At 30.4% G+C, this 22976-nt stretch overlaps 1 protein-coding gene and 1 long non-coding RNA gene across 6 annotated transcripts in view; one reads left to right on the plus strand and one right to left on the minus strand.

Moving 5' to 3' along the window:
- Window positions 1-22976, plus strand: part of LOC118198542 (uncharacterized) — a 211667-nt gene that overhangs the window by 168031 nt on the left and 20660 nt on the right. For all 5 annotated transcript variants that reach the window (XR_015040678.1, XM_085814991.1, XM_085814990.1 and 2 more), the window contains 8 exons: window positions 4903-5050; window positions 10354-10495; window positions 16750-16906; window positions 17198-17235; window positions 17619-17751; window positions 19506-19560; window positions 19701-19862; window positions 20836-21035. Coding sequence is in view for 4 of the 5 variants with exons in the window: in XM_085814991.1 (XP_085671117.1) it covers window positions 4903-5050; window positions 10354-10495; window positions 16750-16906; window positions 17198-17235; window positions 17619-17751; window positions 19506-19560; window positions 19701-19862; window positions 20836-21035 (1035 nt within the window). In the remaining variant the exon portion in view is untranslated. The remainder of the gene's footprint in view (window positions 1-4902; window positions 5051-10353; window positions 10496-16749; window positions 16907-17197; window positions 17236-17618; window positions 17752-19505; window positions 19561-19700; window positions 19863-20835; window positions 21036-22976) is intronic.
- The window catches only part of LOC146997559 (uncharacterized), a 63146-nt gene continuing 49294 nt past the window's right edge, over window positions 9125-22976 (minus strand). Inside the window, exon 3 of the long non-coding RNA XR_015040679.1 lies at window positions 9125-9644. This is a non-coding gene — a long non-coding RNA (uncharacterized LOC146997559). The remainder of the gene's footprint in view (window positions 9645-22976) is intronic.

Consider the following 22976-nt stretch of genomic DNA (forward strand, 5'->3'; position numbering starts at 1 on the left):
AATCGTTCAGTGATAGCTGCCCAAACTCATGTGAGCTGCCATCAAACACTATTCTAGTCTTCGTTGAAGCACTGGTTTCTCTAAATACCGGTTGGTGTGGTAGGTAAAATACTGATTTACCGATAGGTATATTTCCATCTGACACTCTTTCAATGATACCTTGCTTGAGATAATCATCTAATATTTCACTATATGTAGAAAACAGTGTTTTGTCATAATTCATTCGCTTTGCCAGAGTTTTTAATCTATTTTCCGCTACTCGATAATTATCGGCTAATTCCCTCCAGTCCCTTTTCCAAGGTAAAGTAACCTCGTAGCGACCAGCTTTAAAACAAACTGTCTTATTAAATATTTCCAATGCTTTGTCTTCCTCATGACAATAAGGATCATCTTTAATGCCTAATGATTCTAGGTCGAAAAACATTTTCAGTTCACTCTCTGAATTATCATTTATTAACCCACAATATGATAAATTATTTCTCCATGAATCATTTACATTTCCACTAACTATATATCCAAACACACTATTTTGTAATATCAAGCCTGTGTTAGGAACATAGATTTTACCAGCTCGTAACATATCATAAAAAACTTCCGCGCCGAGCAACAGGTTTACTTTCTCTGGTTTATAAAATTCCGGATCCGCTAAATTCACCTTCTCAGGAATCACAAGATTACTAACATCGATAAACTTTGCAGGAGTTAAACCTGCTATTTTTGGAATTACCAAAACCTCTAGTTTTCTTTTATACGTTTGTTCCTGATTACAGATAAGGGTAACTGCTTTTCTTTTTATCGTAGTTGAAATACCTGATATACTGCAAACCAAAATATTTGTCTTTTCCCTTTTTAAATTAAGTATATCCGCTAATTCAGTGGTACAAAAACAAGAAACACTTCCACTATCACATAACGCTTTCACCTTAATTAAAGTTCCATTGTTAGTCTCAATGAATACAAAGGCAGTAGATAAAATCACGTTTTTCCCACTGTTAGTACCCGTAGCGGCTGTAAAAGTTTCGTTTTGAATTTTAGCTTGAAATGCAGGTGCGTGTACATTTAACGCATTTCTGTTTTGATCACCCAACTCCTGATCTAAAGTGTCTGCTCTTTCTACTGTGGTTCCAACGGAATTATTTTCGTTTTGATAACACAAGAGAAAGTTATGTTTTTTCTTACACTTCTTGCACAAGTAATTAGAACGGCAATTTCTCACACTGTGCAAATTAAAACAACAAAAACATAAATTCTGTTTTTTCACAAATTCTACCCTTTCTTTTACACTTAATTTCTGAAATTTAGGACAATTAAAAAGCTTGTGATTGCTCAAATTACATAACCTACACGAATTCTGCATATGTTTTTCATTTGCATTAGAAACAACAGCGGTAACTCTATGTATAACTTTTTTTGTGTTAGTCACACTATTTGAAGCGTTGAGAGTTCTTGCATGATCTTTAAGAAATTCTATAAGATCTGTTAAATTAGGCAAATTCTCTTTCTCTAATTTTCTTTCCCACCATATTTTGGTGTTAGGATCTAATTTTTGCCCTAAAATGTATGCAAACACATTGGAAGAAAAACCGTTAACACTCTGATTTAAAACTTCTAGTGATCTCACGCATTCATTTGTAATGTCAATTAAGTTTAATATTGCTGACGCAGACTCATTTTGCATAGGATGCATATTCATAAATCGTCTCAGATGAGCATACACTTGTTCACGGTGATTAGAGAACCTTTCTTGTAGTAATGAAAAGGCTAATTTATAATTAGAGTCAACTGTGGATATTGACTGCACAATACGATAAGCATCTCCTCTTAGCGCAGTTTTTACGTACTGTAATTTGACTGCATCTGTTAAATTAGGATTTGAATCAACACTGGCTAAAAAGATATCTTAAATGAAAGCCACTCATGTAAGTTACCCGAAAACGTTGGCAAACTAATTTTGGGCAATTTAACAGTGTTCTCAGTATTCGTGCAAACCGAAAGCTCCGATTTAATTTCTTTGGAAAGTTTAGCTAATTTACGATTTAATTCGACTTCTACATCTAAAAGAATATCATCAATCTCTTCTTTCTCTTTTACATAAGCGTCAATACTTTCTTCCATACATAACCCGAACAAAGAATCGAAATTAGAATTTATTTCTGTCTCAAACACTTTAAATTTATTCTTTAGTACTTCCAAGTCACTTCCTTGGACATTTTCGTCTGCAACCTTTTGTTTTAACTTTGTTAACTGTGTTTTTAATGTACGTTTTTTCGCTAATATCTCCTTTAGTGACATTTTAATTAGCAAAAGTCAATAAACAAATAAAGAGCTTCAAAATGGTACAATGAGCTTCAAAAAGGAGGAGGGTACTTACCCTTTGTTTCTACAGAACTTCAATCTTGAAGTATCCCATGTAATTCTTCATTTCACAAATCGAAAGTAAATTCGCACTCTCATAAACTTTATTAGCTCTTCCGGCTCTGATCGGCCACAAAACTTGAAGTGACTTATTTCTATTTCCCGTCGATAGCTGTATATCGTAATAAAATAACTCCACACACATTCCACAGTTTAAATACATTTATTTTCCATAGCGACACTCAGGCGCTAGGTTCCACCTTACAGCGTAACATATAAATCGCAGCTTACAATGTACCATAAATCAAGTTTCTCACAGAATACATTTCGACGCCAATTCCGGCGGCGCATGCACCATTAGCCAACATTCCGTTCTGGCACCAAGCATTTCTCAGCTAATACAAAACAATATCTTGAGAGCAAAATAGAAGAGATGATTCTGTCACTTCCTGATATGCCAACTAGTGACCACCAAAATTTAGTTTTTATCCCCCTTAAGTATTTATTAATCTTGCAAAAATCAGATGTAATAATTTGACACCATACTTGCCAATAGCTTAAAAACACAATGTAAGTGCAGTCTTGTTACCCCCCCCCAATGTTTCTTGTTGAGTATATACTGCACATGTAGGTTTCAACTTTAATTCCTTTTTATAATTCTTGGTAATATAACTTCTGTGTGAGCCAGAATCGCATAATACTGAAACTTTTTTCCTAACATTTTCCACCAACTACATTAACAAGTAAAGTTTGTAAATAAGTAGTCTCTTTCTAATTATTAGTTTGATCATAGGTATATAAGGTATTTTATTTAGAAATATTTTTTCATCTTTATTCAATATCTGACATAATATTGAATAAAGTTTTCCTTTGTATGCACCACACTTCACAAAAATTTAACATTTAGAACTAACATGACCTTTTTTCTGAATAACTAGCTGCCTTTTTTTTTTTTTTTTCAGAGAAGAATTAATAATAGCTGCACAAAACTGAGAAGAATGTGCGGATTTAGTACAAAAAATACACATGAGACATCTTTATTTTCATTAGTATTATGTGAAAAAAAACTAATTTTGCAGGACTTGATAAAGTATTTGACATCTTATTTTAACATATAACCTGTGAGCTAGATTTATGTTCATTGGATTCTAAAGAAATATATCTTAGTTTGTTCCTGTCCTTCTATTTTTTTTTTTTTTTAATTCCGATAACTTACATAAGCAATCATCAGGATTTTTTGTACTCTTTAAGTCTTTTTAGTTACCCAGTGTCTTTCCCAGATCTTAAAAGTGTTTCTAGAATCACTGACTTAGCTAGGGGGAAAAGCATTGCTGCTTATATTTCTTTAGTTATGCCTAAAGATTCTAAAGTATACAACTGTGATTCTAATTTATCATAAAGTTGAGAAATTGGAATATTTTTCTCTTTTAAAAGTTCTATAGCTTTTTCATAATTTTCTTTTTACTGTGGTAAATCTTAGATTAATTCATACGCCGATGACCCAGTTTCATGCTAAGTCTTAAATATTCAAATTTATCTTCATTGGATAAAGAATGATCATTATGAATTTTCGCAAAATGTCTCCAGTAACCAATCGAGCTTCTTAAATCTCCATCAGATTTTGTTAATTCTATTTTAGGTAATTTTATATGAGTTTTGAATTCAATCTGATATTTATTTTCAAAATCTGAGTATACTGTTTCAGCAGAAATTGTTTCTTTAATCTTAAGAAATCTTAATCTGCACTCACTGCATTTTACCTCAAAAGTTCTTCTGAGTGAGAGGAATTTAGAGTATTAACCCTTTCATATTTTATTTTTAATGTTTGAGATCTTGCTTGCATTCTATTTTATTCCTTCTTCTGGAAATAAGTTCTTCTAAACTGTTTGCGTGAACTGTAAATAATTGCGGAAGAACCCTTCATTCATATGTATTCTTTGATTCGAAATAATCTTGTCAACGGACATCGATAGTGAAATCAAACTTCAAATTGCATAAAATTAAAGATAATTTTTTTTTAAACAACTAATAAAAAATCTAGCATAAGAAAAGCAAGTTATAAGAATGGCTAGTTGCCATCTCCACATACTAAACTAAAACAGAACTACAAAATTTATGAACACAATTTCTATTGCCAGATCCCTATAGTTGAATACGTGAAGGTTCAGAAATAGCATTTCAAACACTCCCTATGCCACAAAGGTATTATATGCTTGTACACATTTATGCCTTATCTGGAATTTTAACTTAAGCCTAAAACAATGTCAGTTTGCTGTTCTACCACTGTATGAACAGGGTAGCCCATCTCTCATAAACTTGATAATAAAGAAGTGTTAAGTACATTTTCCCTAGAGATATAATAACATTTTTACTTGACAAAATTGGTTATTAATTACGAACCATCATTTAAAAGCATTATAACTGAAAGCTTCAAATAGCAATGTACGTATGATTTTTTTTACTGGCAATTTTAAAGGGTATAAGTTATATATGGAGACTAATTAAAATAATTCATCATGCTTTAATGTATATTTTTTTCGCTTTCAGCTATTCTTGTAGGGTCCTTTGCTGACCGTCTTCTTGATTTACTCGTCAGTGAGTACGGGGACAGTAAGGATGATATATATTCATGTATACAGATGACTTCTTTGCAGAGTCTAATGCTGTATAATTTCAATGCTATATTGAAAATGAGGTAAGGTTACTTACTATCAAGTTAAATATAGTATTTTAGATAAGCTATAAACATGCACAGTTGACTCCTGATAGGCCACTAAAATTTGTTTCTTATACTCAAATTTTCTTGTAACTGAAGTTAACTAAAATAGATTAGAGGCATTGGAAGAAGCTTAAGAATCGAAATGAAATATCCAAAGTTTAAAATTAAAAGAAATATTTTTTCTTAGCCTTTAAAATAATATATTCATATTTATATATCTTTCATGCATATTTGACATATATTACATATTAAAAAATAAAAATATAGCAAAGTTTTTCCAAGAATGAGGCTTAGGAAAAAATAATAATGGAGTATTAATTGGTTAAAACTTTGAACTGATGTTCCCACTCAACAAATCTAAATAATTATGTAATAATATTAAATTATGCTACCATTACATTACTGCCCTTTAGCAACTATGCTACAATTTAAGAGATTCTGGAAGTGGAACAATATAGTATGAGCTGACTAATAGTAGAGTTCTTCTAAACTGTTAAAAATAAATTAAGTTAAAAATAAATATTAAATCTAATGAATAAATACAGTGTAGCACTCTTTCAAGGGCCCATTCACATATGATGTATATATGGGAAAGACATAAACAAAATTTTAATTTACAAAGCATCCATATTAGCTGCACAATTTTGATACTGCTAACCTACTACTGATATTGCACAATTTTATCTTTGTACTTTCAATTTATTTAAATATTAGATGTGTTCAAACGGATTTAATATTAAAAGTATTTAATTAATATTAATATTTTAAACATTTTTTTATAATTAATATTTAAAAAAAATTATATTAATGCAAATTATATTTGAATTGTCATGTTGAGTAAATAACCCCCCCTCTCCCCAAGAACATTTTAAATCATAAAAAGGTAAAACTTTGCTAGAAAGTGTTTTAAATTGCCATCTGACTTTTTTTTTTTTTTTTTATTATTCTGAATTGTAAATAAAATGCTATGAATGGAATTCAGTTCTTGAAATGTTTCTTGCTTGTATTGTGTCAGTTTAGTAGGTAGAAATTTTGAAAAGATGGTGGTGTATTTAATTATGGCAAAGCACACTAGGGCTATCTGCCTAAGGGAAGGGATGCCTTCGTGGAGGACTTTCTAAGGAAAACTGGCTTGTATACACGTTACACATGGGGAAAACCATGAAAACACCCATGCAGCCAGCCCGTTCGCTGGATTCGAACCTCAGACAGAACTACCAGTGTTCAGCGACTTTACCGCTCGGCCGCTGGTAGGCCAGAAATTTTGAAAAGAATGTAGGATTATTTCTTCAATTCCTTCTTCATCTCCACTAGTTAAATATATATTTGGTAAAATGTTTTCAATCAATTCTGCATAAGTCTGACGCTATTGCATTGGTATCACAGTTTACCTATTTCTTGGCTGTAGTGCCTAATCTCAGTAGTTTCCAATCTTCTTCATCATCCTTAATCACTGTTCATCCTTCAAATCATCCATAATCAGAGTTTCATCATCATTTTCGTTGTCAACACTTTCACTTGTCTCTGGGTTCAGAAATCCCTTCCTCTTAATGAAGTAATTTTGAATTGTTTGTGGTTATATATGAGTCCAAATAAGTGAAATCATTTTTCATAGCTGTAATAATAATTACATTTTTCTGTGTATTTCTTATAGTTATACTTCAAAAAGCTATTTGAATGAACCTTTCCCTGTGGAACATTTTCAAATTCTTAATAACAACCAGACGTAAAGTTATACTGCATTAATGTAATTTGCCAGGAAAAAAATAACTTTCTTATTTTGCAAAAAATCTGTCACTTAAGGATGTGTGGTATAATCATCCATAAAAAAGAAAAATTTTATGGTTTTTGTTGCCTCAGAGTTTTGTCTATTTTCTTGAGCCATTCTGTGAAAATGAACATAGTCATCCACACTTTCTTATTTGCTTCATATTCTGATGGCAGATTTTTAACATGTTTGAAGCAACTTGGTTTTTATGACTTTTCTATAACTGAACAAGTCATTTTTTTCCCTATACCATCAGCATTTGTGCAAGGTAAAACAGTGAGACATTCTTTGCTTAGCTTCATTGTGTCACTTTTTGAAGCTAGGGCTGTTGCAGGCTTTTGCAGCTAAGGCTTTGAAGAAAAGAGCAGCTTCATCAACATTAAAATATCTTTTAATTGATATCCATCTATTTTGGTGAATATATTCTTGAACAACTCTTCAACTGACTCAACAGTCTCCATTTATTATATGACATAAGATCTCATACCATAAATTAAATTTATGCAGCCATCCAGGTGAAAAATGTGTATTTGCATGTTTTGCATATGTAAGAATTTTAAAAATCTGTACAAGCCCTTTTCACAATAACAATATTATCGTGAGAATGTTTATCAGTTTAATTAAGTGAAAAGCATTTTAAAGAAATGCTCTTTCAGTGGATTGTAGTAATTGTTTAATTTGCAGTTAAAAGTTGTCTTTAATTTCTTGAGATACATATACAGGCTGTCCCGTAAATGTTGCGACAAACTTCTGGGGTAGGTAGGGCACATCATAAGTATTAAGAATTCCATAGGAACCCATGCTCAGAAACCTCATCGTACACTGCCAGGGGTTGCTATACAGAAGAATGCTAGTGAAAAGTGAGATTTGCCTCTTTCAAGCGGTAGGTACTATACAAAGAGCATAGAGCACCATACAAAGTGGGAGCTTGCAGACATGCACTTAGTGTATGGTAAGGTAATGTGCACATAGTGTATGCTCAGGGTAATGGACAAACCGCTGCACGCATTTATCGAGAATGCTTCTCCAACAGACATCAACCTTACCACAGTTTATTTGCACGTCTGCATCAAAATTTGTGCGACTATGGGTCATTAAGAAATGAACTCATTTTGGACTGGATGTTCATAGCCATTTGAACAAATCATTCCCGCATCTATGGATCGATGGGCGTGGTGGGGCTAGGGATTTCCGCATCGATGGGTGTGGTGGACCAGTTCCCTAGCCCCCAATCCTCACTGTATTTATCGAACCTTGATTTCTTTTTGTGGGAAGCCATCAAAAATGTCATGTATCACGATCCTATTGTGTCTGAAATGGATCTCGTGCCAAAACTCGCCTGCACAGCTGCTACAATCAAAGAAACTCCCGGTGTGTTTGAACATGTCCAGCCATAAATGATCTGTCGGTGTCAGGCATGTATGGCGTCTGATGGTGCAAACTTCGAGCATCTGTTGTAACATTCAAGCTGTCGTACACCATTTGTATTCATGTCCAATAAATGTTTCAAATTAATCACTCTTGTTTCTTTTCCCATCTTCTACCTCTGCTACCCACTTACCCCTGGGTTCCTATGCAATTCTTAATCCTTACTCCCCCCAGGATGTGCCTTACTCCCCCCAGAAGTTTCTTGCAACATTTACGGGACACCCTGTATATGTATATTTTCTAATGCAATACTGTGCTAGCTTAATCAGTAATCAAAACTTGGCATTACTTTTAAAAATTCTTGGGAACATAATAAATTATAAGATCTTCAGAATTTTATTTTTGTGCAGACTTTCAATATCCTGGACATAAAAAAGGCAGTTTTTCTGTTACATTTTTTTCATACAGTCTTTTATTGCTGCTATATTTTCTCAATATGTTTAATAATTATTGTTTGAACAGCGGAATTTTGTTGCTGCCTCTGGTATTCTTCCATTATTCTTAATATTTTCTAGATTTGTTTTTTCTACTTTGACTTGTAATAATGTATTTTATAATATGTGTTTTTTTGTGTATTATAGATTTGTAATAAGTATAAATAATATAAAATTATAATCATAATATATTTTTTAATTTTATAATTCTGCAATTTAATTTTCTTTTCTATATATGGGGTAACAAAATTATTATTATTATTATTATTATTTGTATGCGAAGTAGTTCTTTAGGTATATAAATAATATTGTAATTACTTGGAATAATAATTTAAAGATGAGGCTGTCTTTATTGTCAATAATTTGTATTTATGTATATTTGCAACATAAAAAGAAACCAATTTCTCGTAGAAAGTCTTCCAGAAAGGATTCACCCCCAAGTGGATATTTAAATGCTTGGCTTTTGTACTACATAACCTAATTTTTGCATGGTACATTCACAGAAATCAGAAAAGTAAATGAAAAATATAAAAATGAGTTCTCTTTACTTAGGCAGACTATAACACAACAAAGGAGTCCACATGATTTTGATGCAATATTAATTAGAAGCTTACAGAGATGTGTACAGTTGCCTTCATTTGTACTCTATCAGGAATATTTGCTGTGCCACTTTAGAAACTCAAGTGATCATAATGACAATGACAACCTCAGTCTTTACAAAACACTCTGGAGAGTAGCCATGCAATCTGCAACACGAGAAAATCCACTTGTGCTTGTCAGCTGGTAGAAGACCCTCACACATAGCTCAGCAATTGATGATGATGAAGCCAAATGCTGCCATGGGAATTGGCATTGATGCATCTCTCTGACCTCTCCAATGCATCTCATACCCGTAGTGTTTCATGCTTGTACATTGGTCCTGCTAATGTCTTCTTCAGCTCTACATCAAATTAAAACACAAAATTCCAAAGCTAATAAATTCCAAACCCTTTTTGACTTATTAGCTAACTAATCCTTTTTTATGCATTAAAATATTACTGTTATGTATTATACTATTGCATATGGAATAATGAATCTTCATCAAAGTGCATAGGTGTAATAGCTACAGAATGTTTTTATCATTGACTTCCTCTTATCTGTCTTGTTTTAATTAGCCTTCTTTTGTTTGCAATATTTTTCCTCCATAAATTCACTTTCCATCTCCAAATACTTGGATAAGTACAGTACTGGATACTCAGAAACAACAGGTTATTTCGTGGGGGAAATATTAAATAAGAGCACTGATAATTAAGCAGTAAAGTCAAAAGCTTTTGAGTTTACATTTTGTTTAATAGCTCTGATTTGTAGTAGGATGGTGTTTTGAAACAATAATAAAGGCGGAAGCCTTCTTTTTTTTTTTTTTTTTTTTTTATAAATATTCTTATTCTGCATATATATGTAATATTTTAAATCAGATTTAAAGCTGTAAATACTATTGTTTATGGTCTTTTTTCCCCCCTCAAATCTGGTTTTATAAAGGGATTATTAGGGGATATGTAAATGGGCTTTATTATTTTAGTATGAAATGTTAAAATATATCTGTTTATAATTTTTCTCCTGTCTTTTTTGACTCCTTATCTTAGTTATAAGTAATAAACTTTTTTTAATAGGATCCACCTTGTTGAGAAGATGATAATGAAGTTTGTTATGAATGATCTACGACTTGATTCATTATTAATGAGTTTGAGGAATGTATACTTTTTTCAAGATGAAGGATTCAGTCAAACACTTTGTGAACATTTGTTTATCTTGGTTTGTAATATACATATTTCAGCTTATAAAGGTTTCTAAACACTGTATATTGAAAATAACTAAATCCATTTAATACATGTTTATTTAAACCTACATTAGAAGAGAAAGTTAATTTTAGTTTGGTTGTTTTGTTTAATATTTAAATTGTTATATACCATTTTTTACTTTCATTCTTTAAATGATGCATCCATCAACAGTGTTGACAGCTTAGAACATTTTAATAGCAATTTATTCTAGAATTCTTCATATCTTTCTGTTTGTTCGGTGCAATATGCTCAAGGAACAAAATTTTTCATAGTTAAGAACTCTCAAAGATTTAGGAAGGGAAAAATTAAAACCTAATAAATTATACTATTAAAGTTAATATTCTATGATGCTTATTATATGAAAAATCTTGTGTTTGTACTTGTTTCTTTTGTAATCAATTTGATAAACTGCATTGAATTTATTCTTGTATAACATAATTTATTATTACAAGTTTTATTCTTTTTTAATTATATATCTAGTGTCATAGCTAGAGCTTTTGCTGCCTGGTTTGTCTCTGACTTTATTGCTGCTCTTAATATACAGTCAAAAGTCTTTAATCCCGATGTCCATAATCCGGAATGATCTATAATCCGGACCTCAAAGCTACAAACTTTCTGCGCATGTGTTAACGCATGCGCATAATACGTTTACGCATGTGCGTTTAATGTATAACGGACGGTATAAGCTAAGCTAAAATTATGTAATTATCTATTTCAGTTAATGTTGCAGATTGTGTTGTTCCTTAATCTTCTAATTGGATCTGGCTTATTATTTTTTGCAGACTGTTAGAGCAATTTTATAAAAGTAAGCTTGAACTTTCGATTATGTTAAAACGAATTTCCGATTCTGGAGCTACCAAAGCATCTACAAAGCGAAAGCATGTTTCGATGTCCATCAAACAAAAAGTGGAATTGCTGCAAAAAATGGATAAAGGCATATCCTTTGATCCTCTAATCATTCCGAAATATGTTTATCAATTTCACGCTGCTCTTCAGACTAAATATAAAGCTTTTTTTTTTTTTTTTTTTTGTAAATTTTGATACCCTTTAGATCATAATTGCTCTTTATTTCATAAATTACGGTTTCATATTTTAAATTTTATAATTTCTGCATGCCATCTTACCAGATTTAAACTGATGATCTATAATTCGGAATCGCCGAAGTCCCGGCGAGTCTGGATTAAAGACTTTTGACTGTACAAGCAAATAACTGTAAAAAGTGTCAAAATTGCATATAGAGAAGTAAATTAGAACTCTGTGTTTATTTTTAAAGAAAACTTTAAATTACAAAATTTTAAAACTTTTTTTTTTCCACAAAACCATTGGTGACAGTATAGAGGTCTATTTGATTTCTCCAGTTGCTGCTATGTACATAGTATAGAAATGTTTCTTAGATGCAAAATGAATGTTTCTTTTTCTTAAATACTTCTTAAAGTATTTCGAAAACTTTTCTCACAATACATTTACAACAGCTGTAAGAAAAGTTCACTGTAGTATTGCAACATTTTGAACTTTGTCCTGAAAATTATATTTTAGAATAAACTGCAAAAAATTTCATTTTCCTTATCAATAATGGAAATAAAACTCTAAAATACTTCTCTCATAATCATGAACTCTTCCTTATTAATGTCACAGTGACCATAATTTAGTTGATATTAAAAAATTTTGAAGGAATAAAAAAGGTGTAACAAGCTAAAATCTCGTAATGATTTTTTAGTACTTCATCTGCAGCAAAAACTGTATTTCTTCTCAATTTGGTGTCATATGAAAACTCAGAATTTCATTATGCTATAACTGTATCAAAGATCCTTGTTGCTAACCCTTGTAAATTAAGGTTTTATCTGAAAAAACCCTTCCCCCCCCACTCTTCCCTTAACTATGCCACTGGATGTACTTTGATTTCTCAGTGTATAATCTAAATAAAAGTATCTTTATTTTGAAATTTTATTTTCTGCTATCAGTCAAGGGATGACTGAAACAGTCTGAATAGGAAAGGCATTGTCACTAATTTCAATGGCAAATGATTGGATTTTGAAAGAAATTTAACTGTGCCTTTTTGTCCCAAATAGCATTTAATATTGATTTAATGTGTGTAGTTATAGTTAAGTGCTAGTATATAGCATAGTCAGTTTATTTGGTTTTCTTACACAGTCAAAAATCGTTAATCCGGACTCGTCGGGACTTCGGCGAGTCCAGATTATCGATTTTTCCGGATTATAGATCATCAGTTTAAATCTGGTTAGATGGCATGTAGAAATTATAAAATTAAAAATATGAAACCGTAATTAATGAAATAAAGAACAATTATGATCTAAAGGTTATCAAAATTTACAAAAAGCTTAATATTAAAAAACGTGAACGAATACAAAAAGCTTAATATTTAAAAAACGTCAACGCGACGTATGCACAGAAAATTTGTAGCTTTGAGGTCCGGATTATAGATCATTCCGGATTATGGGTGTCCGAATTAACAACTTATGACTGTAGTACTAATTTATGTTGCTGTGACTTATGACTATATTGAAAGACTGTCATTAAATAAATGTAAAACTCTTCCTTTTCTGAAGATATTTATTTTTATATATTGAGAACTTTTGAAAATTTCCTCAAGTGGTTCCATTTAATTGCCGTATTTAATTGGCACTGGGTTTCTTTTGATATACTTTGAAAATATGGTATATATTTTTTAAGCTTTTGTAATCTTTTGCTTATCAATTCTAATGTATTTTCTTTACAAAATTAGTGTCTTAATATTTTAACAAACTAGTATATGTAGTAAATTAATTTAATTTAAAGAATATTTTAATACTTCCTGAAACTCGCATTTAGCGCTGTATTTCTTCCACAGGACTAAATCTCTTGCTTCCTCCCTTAACATGTTCACTATGATAATTTTCTGTCTGAAAATACAATTCTTTCTTTTTACAAATGTGCAAATAATTCAGTAGAACATGGATTAGAACTTTTATAACAAATATAATAATAAGGTCTTGATTCTGAAAAAATCTTCCACATCATTATAGAATCAAATTTTATATGTTTGCCTCTAAGCATTTGTTCTTAGCATATATTTAGATATTTAAACTTACTGTTCAGTGTGTTTCAAAACTAATGGAACAAACTTTAATAGGTAGTAGAACACACCAAATGAAACCCTTTTAATCATAGAATGAAGCAGATAGGTGTTGGCGGAAGTTTTTCATTTTACCACATGCTCTGTCTTTTGCAGTGCACAGATAGATGATGATGATGCCCCATTTTTCTCATTTTAATTTAATTTGCTTCAGTGGTGCATGAACATGATGCTTCAGTATGATGATATTCATGAGTGTCATATGGAGTGTGAGGTATCTGATTCACTGAAACTAGATCATTGAAGACGTGTAAAATAATTGAGGAACTTAGGGTCCTATGTGAGGGCTGATGGTGGAGGGGAGTAAAAATGTGTGATCAATGCCTTATTCAGAAGTTACATTGATGTTGAAAAGAACTCCAGTGCCATCGAGAATTTAAAACTTCAGTTATAAAAATCACGCATTTAAAAGCAAACCCATGTTACAACTAGTTAGCTCATACAAAAAATATATGAAAAATACAAAAATAAAATGAATACAGAAATAATATTGACAACGCATGAGTAAACGACTCCTTTTATATGAATACCTGAAAGCATCCTTTGTGCATTGCGAAAGATGGCATGGGTAGGTAAATAGTAACTGATTTGTAGTACCATATTGCTTATATACAACCATGCATACTGTGGAAAAAAGTGTTTGTTTTGAGGGCTGTATTTCACCTTAAAGTGTATTCCATTAGTTTTGAAACACCCTGTATATATCAATTAGAGAAATTTGGTCTTGTATAAAAATGATGTGATAGCACATACTAAGAAAAATTAGTTAAAAAAGTCAGTTCCTTTGCTACTAACAGATCCCCCCTTCCAAAATAAATACATATGTAATGATTAGTCTTGTATTACTGAAAAAGGAATATTACACTGTGAAGTTAAAGAGAAAGTTTTAAAAACTGTGTTCAAGCTAGAGTCAAGCATTGACAGATAGAGGAAAATATGATGCTTGAAACCACCAAAATTATTAAATGAGCGTATGGAAGTTATTGCTGTAAAGAATCAAATGTTAACAATTTTACTTGATGCTAGATATATTAGTGTAGTTTCCTTCAACATATATAAGTAAGAAGCTTTAAAATTAATTTATTTTCATATTTTATTTAAAACAGTGAGTTGCTCTAAAGTGAATAAAGTTTACGAATGTTTATTATAATCAGAAATAGAGAAGAGGTGTATAAGGAAGTTAATAATTTGATGCTTACATTTTTAGTTTAGAAAAGTTTCATTTTACCAAATTCATAATTTAATATAATATAGGATTTCTTTGGTTTGAAGGTGCATCTTTTTTTCGCATATGAATGTTGCGAATAGTTGCTTCAGGAACAGTCTGCTTTAGAATATTGATATCTTAGAACTGAAGATTTTTCAAATTATTAATTAATCTGAAGTAATTAAATTTTCCAAAATGCTGATTTAAGTAAATACATTTTTGTTGTTAATAAGGCAAAGTTGATTATTTAGAAAGTAATTCTAGCATGTATTTGAACACTTTTTTTTTTTAACTTTATTTGCTTAGAAGAGGTTCCCTCTCAACCCAGCTTATAAATATAAAAATAAGTCTGTTGTGTATAATTAAATCATTTTCATATATTTTATTTATTTCTTTATCTGTCGTGTATTTAGAATTTTATACTTAAAGATTGATTTAATTAACATTAAATTTTTTTATATAAAAATGTTCATAGATTTAAATGCAAAATTTGTTGATGATAGTCAGGTTAATTTGTACATCTCAGACAAGTTGTTCTAGCTATGAGATATACTCAGATTTATTGATATCACTGTAAATTTTATTATATTAGATTCAGATACTGAATAAATAATTTTAATGAGTAATAGAATGGAAATAAAAGAATTGACAAAATATTTTAGTAATGAGCAATTATGTTTTAATTTGAGATAATTTGTTGCATGTTAATTATCAAGCAATTATTATTATTAACCCCTTCGAGCCGGGTAGCGAAAACGCGTGCTTATCGCGGAGGCCGGCAGTGTCTTCCGCGAGCGTCTCTCCAGGGCCGGGGACTTTTTTGCTACTAAGCGTAAATCCATGAAATTTCCGAAGTATCAACGCATTGTTTAATAATGCTCTATAGAGTATTTAAACGGCTTATGCTTTATAGATATTTATATATATATATACTTTAATTACCGTATTTCTTGTTTAAATGCATATTTTACACATTTTATTTTAATTACTCACCATTTTATGACTTTTAACATTATACATCTGAAAACTAAATATATTACTTAAAATTCTCTTTTCGTATGAAAAGTTTTAAAACAGGGATCTACACACAGTCCTACATTACATTCCTTGAACTCGTAATAACTCATTTGCCGTTTTGGAGGATTTTTCCGGGAATGTGAACAAACGAAGCATAGTCGTCTCATTTTCTTATCAGTCTCTTCTGAACAAAGTTTTGGAAAATGTCTTTCAGTTAATCTTTCAGAATCAATATCAGAATTTCAGAATCAATATCTGAAATATCATTTCTGAAATATCTGAAATATCATATCTTGCATCATTTCTGCTATTTCATGCTCTGTTAAACATTTTCGACGCTTCGACATTGAAACGGTAAAAACAGAAAGAATTAACTAACAAGATCTAATTATTTTCTAAAAACTGAACTGTAAACCGAAATACTCAACGCTTTAGCGCATATAAAACTTCTACTTACAATAAACAACTACCACGTGCGAATAAAGTGCGATTTAAAGAGACGTCATAAATCACGCCATTCGGAAACATTTAGTTCCCCATTTGTTTATATAATCAAAAACACGTGTATGTGAGTCATGCTTCTCTCATTTCGAGTAGAAAGTCTAATGTACATGTATCTGAAACCATATGGGCATACAGTGCCATCTTGTGGCAGAAATTATAGTTTGAAAAACGTTCCAAGGTACTGGCACAAATACGTGACAGTCGGTAGAGAATGCAACAATGCTCTGGCACGCCTGCGTGTCGGCCGGTAGATAAGTGTGTTCGTTGCTGGCACGTATACGTGACAGTCGGCGCGAAGGGGTTAAAGCTAATATAATAAAACTTGGAACTGGTTTTAAACTTCAGGACAGTCCTAATTTTTGTTTAGGTACTTGGATGTAAATCTCCTGCTGAGTTTGCTAATTGGACTGTTTTAAATGAAGTGATCTCAACTGCTGTTGGTGACAACTGCTGTTCTAATGCCTCTGTTTTAGCTTCTTTAAGTGTAAAAGCTACATCTGTCCCTGAAGATTCTCTTTGGGAATGTATGTAAATCATATATATAATAATCTTTGTTAACATTTTTAAGTAATTGTAATGATCAGCAGGAAAGTTTTTGACAAATATTCTTAGAAAAATTAAATTTGTATAAAGTATGAGTAATTTATGTTTTTCATTTGTGTATTTATTGTTATTTTCGTGAAAGGATTAAGAAACTAAACGTAAAATATATTACTAATGCAAGGTCAAAAAAATTCTTATATTGAAAAAAGAAAACAGATTTTTATTTCCCTCGTAATTAATTTTTCATGTTTTGAATTGAGATTCTTTTACAGGGAATGACTTTCTTCGCCTCTTTCGGATTGAGTTTAAGGTATTAAAACTTTTATTACTTTCATATTTTAAAATAATTTTTTTAACTACTCATTTTAAAACTTCATTAACTTTGTTTCTATTTTTGAGGCTATTCTAAATATCATATTATGTTATCAAGTAGTTATAATAAAATAGTTATTACTAAATTTAATCAAATTAATATGTAAATGTAACAATACATGGGAGTAAGTATGTTCAATGTAATAACTTCCATATTAGCTACTGAGTATTAATAAATTGAACAGAAAATATTTCTGTAGATTAAAGAAGTTATTTATTTCTGTCTTCTCTCTTTATTCCTCCTCCTCTCTCTTTTTGTTTAATTTTTAATTTTTGAAAATGAATTTTTTGAGGAATTTACTTGTTTAGTATTTTCTTTAGGTTGAATGGCCATTGAATATCATCATACATCGAGCTTGTATTGCACAATATATGAATATATTCTCAAAATTACTTGAAATGGAATTTCTATGTTGGCTACTTGGTCGAATATGGAGATCTTGTCTTACTGATGGTAAGCTAAAACTTCTGTAAAAAAGGTTTTGGTTTATTTAATTTTGGAAAACCATACTAAGACTATCTGCTTAAGGGAAGGGATGCCATTGTGGAGGACTTTCTAAGGAAAATTGGCTCACATACATGTTATACTTGGGGAAAACCACGAAAATGCCCATGTAACCAGAAATTTACAAGACTCAAACCTCAAACCGAATACCAGGGTTTAGCGATTTTACCGCTTGACCGCCAGTGGGCTCTGTAAAAAAAGAAATTCCTTTGGTAGTAATTTTGGTTTCAGAACTCTAATACTAAATCAAAATACTACACTAATACTCTAATACTAAATCAAAATACTACACTAATACTCTAATACTAAATCAAAATACTACACTAATACTCTAATACTAAATCAATTGGAGTAACTTTGGATTAAGAACTCTAATACTAAATCAAAATGTTATGTTGGAATATACACCGAATTCTCACATTAAGAAACAGCCAAAAAATCAAACAAAAGCCCCTCAAAAAATTTATGTGAAGGCTATTGAAGTTATTTGTAGGATTGCTTTCATTGTAAATTTTAAAATGATGTAAAAATATTTTATACAAAAAATAATTTCATTAAATTGAATAAAATGCTTCAATATGAAATGTAATCATTTCTTATAATAACATTGGATCTGCAGTGTGTTCTATACTGCTTATGAATGATCTCAGTCAGCTCCAAAGAAAGTAATAACCATTATTCTTTTAGAAGAGGCATGATATTTCGCCTTGTATAATCTTGAAAAGATAACAGTATATTTGCTTCGAGCACATCATACATTAGTTAGCAAAAGAGAGCTAACTAATTTAGGTGAGGGAAGGCAAATATTTGCTTCGAGCACATCATACATTAGTTAGCAAAAGAGAGCTAACTAATTTAGGTGAGGGAAGGCAAATATTGAATCCCAGCTAGATATAAATCTAGAAATTATGCTTATCAATTTTTCATGTAAGATATTTTTTAAAGGCCTTGTTTTACTAATCTAACCTGGTATGGGCAAGAAATATTATTATATGATGCATATTTCATCAGTTGGATATAGGAAGGTATAGAATATTGTCTTTGTGTATGTATTAAAGCTTTGAAAATTTCATTTAATGAAAAATAAAGGTCTCTGCATATATTTAAAGGTTATTTATAAGTTATAACATAATTGAAAAGTAATGGTTCAAAGTTATTCCAGAAATAATCGATTTCATAAAAGAAATTCTATAAAATCTTATAAAGAAATTTTAATTTGAGATTCGTAGCATAATTCTTAAATCTCAGTCAAATTATGGGAGTAGGTTGCATGAATATTATTGGCTTTTTAAGAAAACTGTGTTACCTCTCCCCATCCCATATAACTGACAAATTTGCTGAAAGTTATAGAAGAGGGAAAGACAAATATTCATTCAAGGCTGCAATATAATTTGTCATAAAGATCATCATATAGACATCCTATTTGTTGATAATCATATAGACGTATCAGTTTTGATATCAAAATTTTGAAGTTTGTTGGGTAATTATCAGTAATTCTGCAGTTTATTTTTTATTTGAAATTGAATCAAAATAATAATATTTGAACATCTGTTTTCTTAATTCTTTATGATGTTTTTATGGATATACTTTGTTTGTATGATTTTATGACTACTGCACTTAGAGTAGTGTTTTAAGTATTATTTCTATCTTTAAAACGTAAAACAAAATTGTATTATATTCTTTTTTTCCTCCTCATTCTTCAGAAAGGACTCTGCTTCTTCAAGATTCACCACAGTATAAAGAAGTAATGTTAAAAAGGTAACAACTCAATAAATATTCTGCATGGAGTATTGTTAATTTAAAAAATTCAAAATTTAAACTGAAACAAGTTGTGTTTTTTCCTTGGCAGTGTGAAAGAAAATTTAAATTAAATTTTTTTTTTTTTTTTTTTTTTTCAGATTTGATATGGATCAGTTTGTAAGAATTATTAGAAATTCTATATACTTACATTTTCGAGGTCCTTTATGGGAATATCTGATGAAGAGCATTTCATCTGATGGTTTAAGTATTGATGCATTGGAAAATATTCACATGCAGTATTTAGAAAAAGCTTTGTCAAGGTATTATTTAGGTTTTCACCTGAATACATATTCTTGCATTGTTTAGAAAATGGGAAGATTTTAGTATTATTTTAAGAAATTAAAGTGCCCTTTAATGTGTAACAATTTTTTTTTTTTAATATTTATGTTTCAATGAATATGTGTCATTTTCATACTACCATTCATGAAGACGTGCCTCTAAATGCAGATCTCTTCAGTCACTTGCAACTAGTTTGGCACTAGCAGTAAATAAATGTTTAAACAGCCATAAATATGAGCCACTACTGTCAAACCTATTCCGTTTTGTACTGACAATTCATACATATTTACTAGTGTTGTACTTCTGCAATAGGTTTTCTTAAATTTAATTTCATGGGAATTAGATCACTCCCAGTTTATAAGCAGTATATCATAATCTTGAAGAATGTCTTTAGAGCATTATTAAAGTAGTTTTTTTTTTTCTTTTATTTTGCATATTTTAGACAGGAAAACAAAATTGTAGTTCTCTTCATACAATTATGGGATGATTTGGGGGTCTTCTAAAATCTGGGAGCATTTTGAGACTAGCTTCTCTTTTTATGATTTGGCAAATCTCAGAGATACACTTGTATATTTTCTTTTTGGGGGGAGGGGAAGAGCATCAAAAAAGGTAGGATGTGAAATAAGCATTAATAAACAGTAGATTTGATGATATATGCTTGCAGTTTCTGTTTGAATAATTATTGGCATAATATAAGATTAACTAATCAATTAAATAACATTAGATTAAATAAGCAATTAACAAGTAAGTAATAGATGTGATTACACATGTCTGCAGTTGCTATTCAGTAATTATTAACATTTAATACTATGGAACTTTGAAATTTTCATTAATATGTAAATTTATCAGTTTGGTAAAATATTAATATTTCAGATTGTAAAGCTAATTATTTAATGTTTAGTATATGCAATATGTTTTATAAATCCAGATTCAACTTTAAATTATGCTTTGCAGATGTTTCTTAACTGAAGAAAATAGCATGCTTCATGAACTTATTTCTGTAATGTTTCGACACATTTACAACTTCTGTAAAGCAGCTCTGGAATGTAATTGGAAGCTAAACACTCATACTAATGTATATGAAACATCTGCATTTACTGAAATGACTACAGCATTCCAAATATACAAGAAATTTCAAACTGTATTTTATAAACGTAAGTTATTCTTTTAAACAATATTTTTCTTTTTTAATATCTATTGTACATATTGAAGACTTTTCAAATTGTAAAAAACATTTATGCAATAATCAAGAGTGGCGTACACATTTTTAGTTTTTTTTTAATTCTTTAACCTTCTTTAATCTTTTTGTAGAGTTTATGTATTATTATGCATTATCCTTTGTTTTAAATCTAAAGGGATTAATTTAACTTGTTTAATTTTATCTGTCAAAAATATATTAATTATAATCTAAAACAAATGAGTCAGAATAAAAAACAAAATTGCAAATGTTTTAAATTTTGTGTTTGTGTGATATGTTAATATTAGCTTTTCATGCAACTTCTATTGTAATACAGTACAAAGTCCGAGATCCAGATGTCCAATATCCTTAATGATCTAAAATCTGGACCTCAAAACTGCCAACAACTTTTTTTAATGCTTTTACGCATGCACTTTGGATTCCCCCCCCCCATAGATAAAACTCTCGGAGAGTTCCGATTCTTCTTTTCCCTTCAGCACTAAATAAATACCTCATTATTGTAGAAACAATAATTTAGCAAAAATTTGTGTGATAATAATTTGGCTCCAAAGCTGTGTATCTACTTAGCATACATCTCAAATTGAAACATTCTAGATAGAAACATCGTTGATTTTACACCTATTAACATTTTATATCCCTGACACCAACCTGGCGAATCATTATTTATTATATTTTGCTTTCATCACCATATGTTTATTAACACATGACAATTTGAGTAATGATTCATGCACCGATGCCCAAACAATTTTTTTTTTATATTAATACAAAGAGTATGGTAACCTTTTACATTGACATTATTATGCTTGGGAACAATTATAGATTTAAGTTAAATGCGCTAAGAAATATTGACGAGGAAAAATTTAACAAAAATTTCATATGCTAAAAATAGGTTTTGTTTATAATACTCATTGCCCAAAAGATTACATTTAGTGCTATTTGAATTAAGAATAACTGATTTGTTTTACACATAAACCCAAAACTGGTGCCAGAGCTTAACAAATTTAAAAGATGAAATTATTTTTAGAATTTAGGAAAAGCACTGGTATCCAAAATTTAGGGGTGGCAAAAATTTAGGACTTAGGAGGCGCTTGGTAGTAGAATTCAGGACCCGCAGCGACTGCATCAGGCGGTAAGATATCTAGCGCAGGCTATCGATAAGCCTTAAGTGTATGTGGGAATTTATTTATTCAGGATTCAGGTATGCCTTAAGCATGTGCAAGAATTAGATGTAAGTATAATAAATAAACTAATACAATCAGGCTTAATTGTCTCATTGTGCAATAGAAGCAAGACAAAATTTAGTGGAACAACTTGTCAGCAATCTCATGATACATAGTCAATAATGTATAGCAGACGCTATTAACACATTGTTGTTGGGCACTTCGCATCGGTGTGTTATGGCGGGAGCAGGCGATTTTTTCAAAAATCCTCGCGAATTTCGTCGTTACGTAAAATCTTTATAAATTGAAAACTACTTTTAATTTTTTTATGAAACTGATTTTTCTCAACTTAGAATGTATTCTTCATCGTTATTATGAAAGATAAGCACTTTTTGTGTAAATGAATATAGAATATACAGTTGAAAGTACAAAAAAAGAAAAAGTTTATAATTTTCATCAATACAGTAGAAGTCCAGAAATCCGCAAAGCTTGGGGCCTGAGGTTCTACGGATTTTAGGATTTTGCACATTTCAGGACAGAAAAGATAAATCATAATATTCAGACTAAAAGTGCAAAATAAATAAAGCATATTAGATACATTTAATTAAATTATTATATATATTATTGCAATAACTTATTATATGCATTAAATTATTATTACATATATAAATTGATTATATTAGTCATTGTATTATATATATATACACAGCATCGAGGTTTGCCGATTTCTCCTCATG

The sequence above is a fragment of the Stegodyphus dumicola genome, chromosome 4 (assembly GCF_044657685.1).
Source record: "Stegodyphus dumicola isolate Sdum_Otavi_A_Nest chromosome 4, ASM4465768v1".
NCBI classification, from domain to species: Eukaryota; Metazoa; Arthropoda; class Arachnida; order Araneae; family Eresidae; genus Stegodyphus; species Stegodyphus dumicola.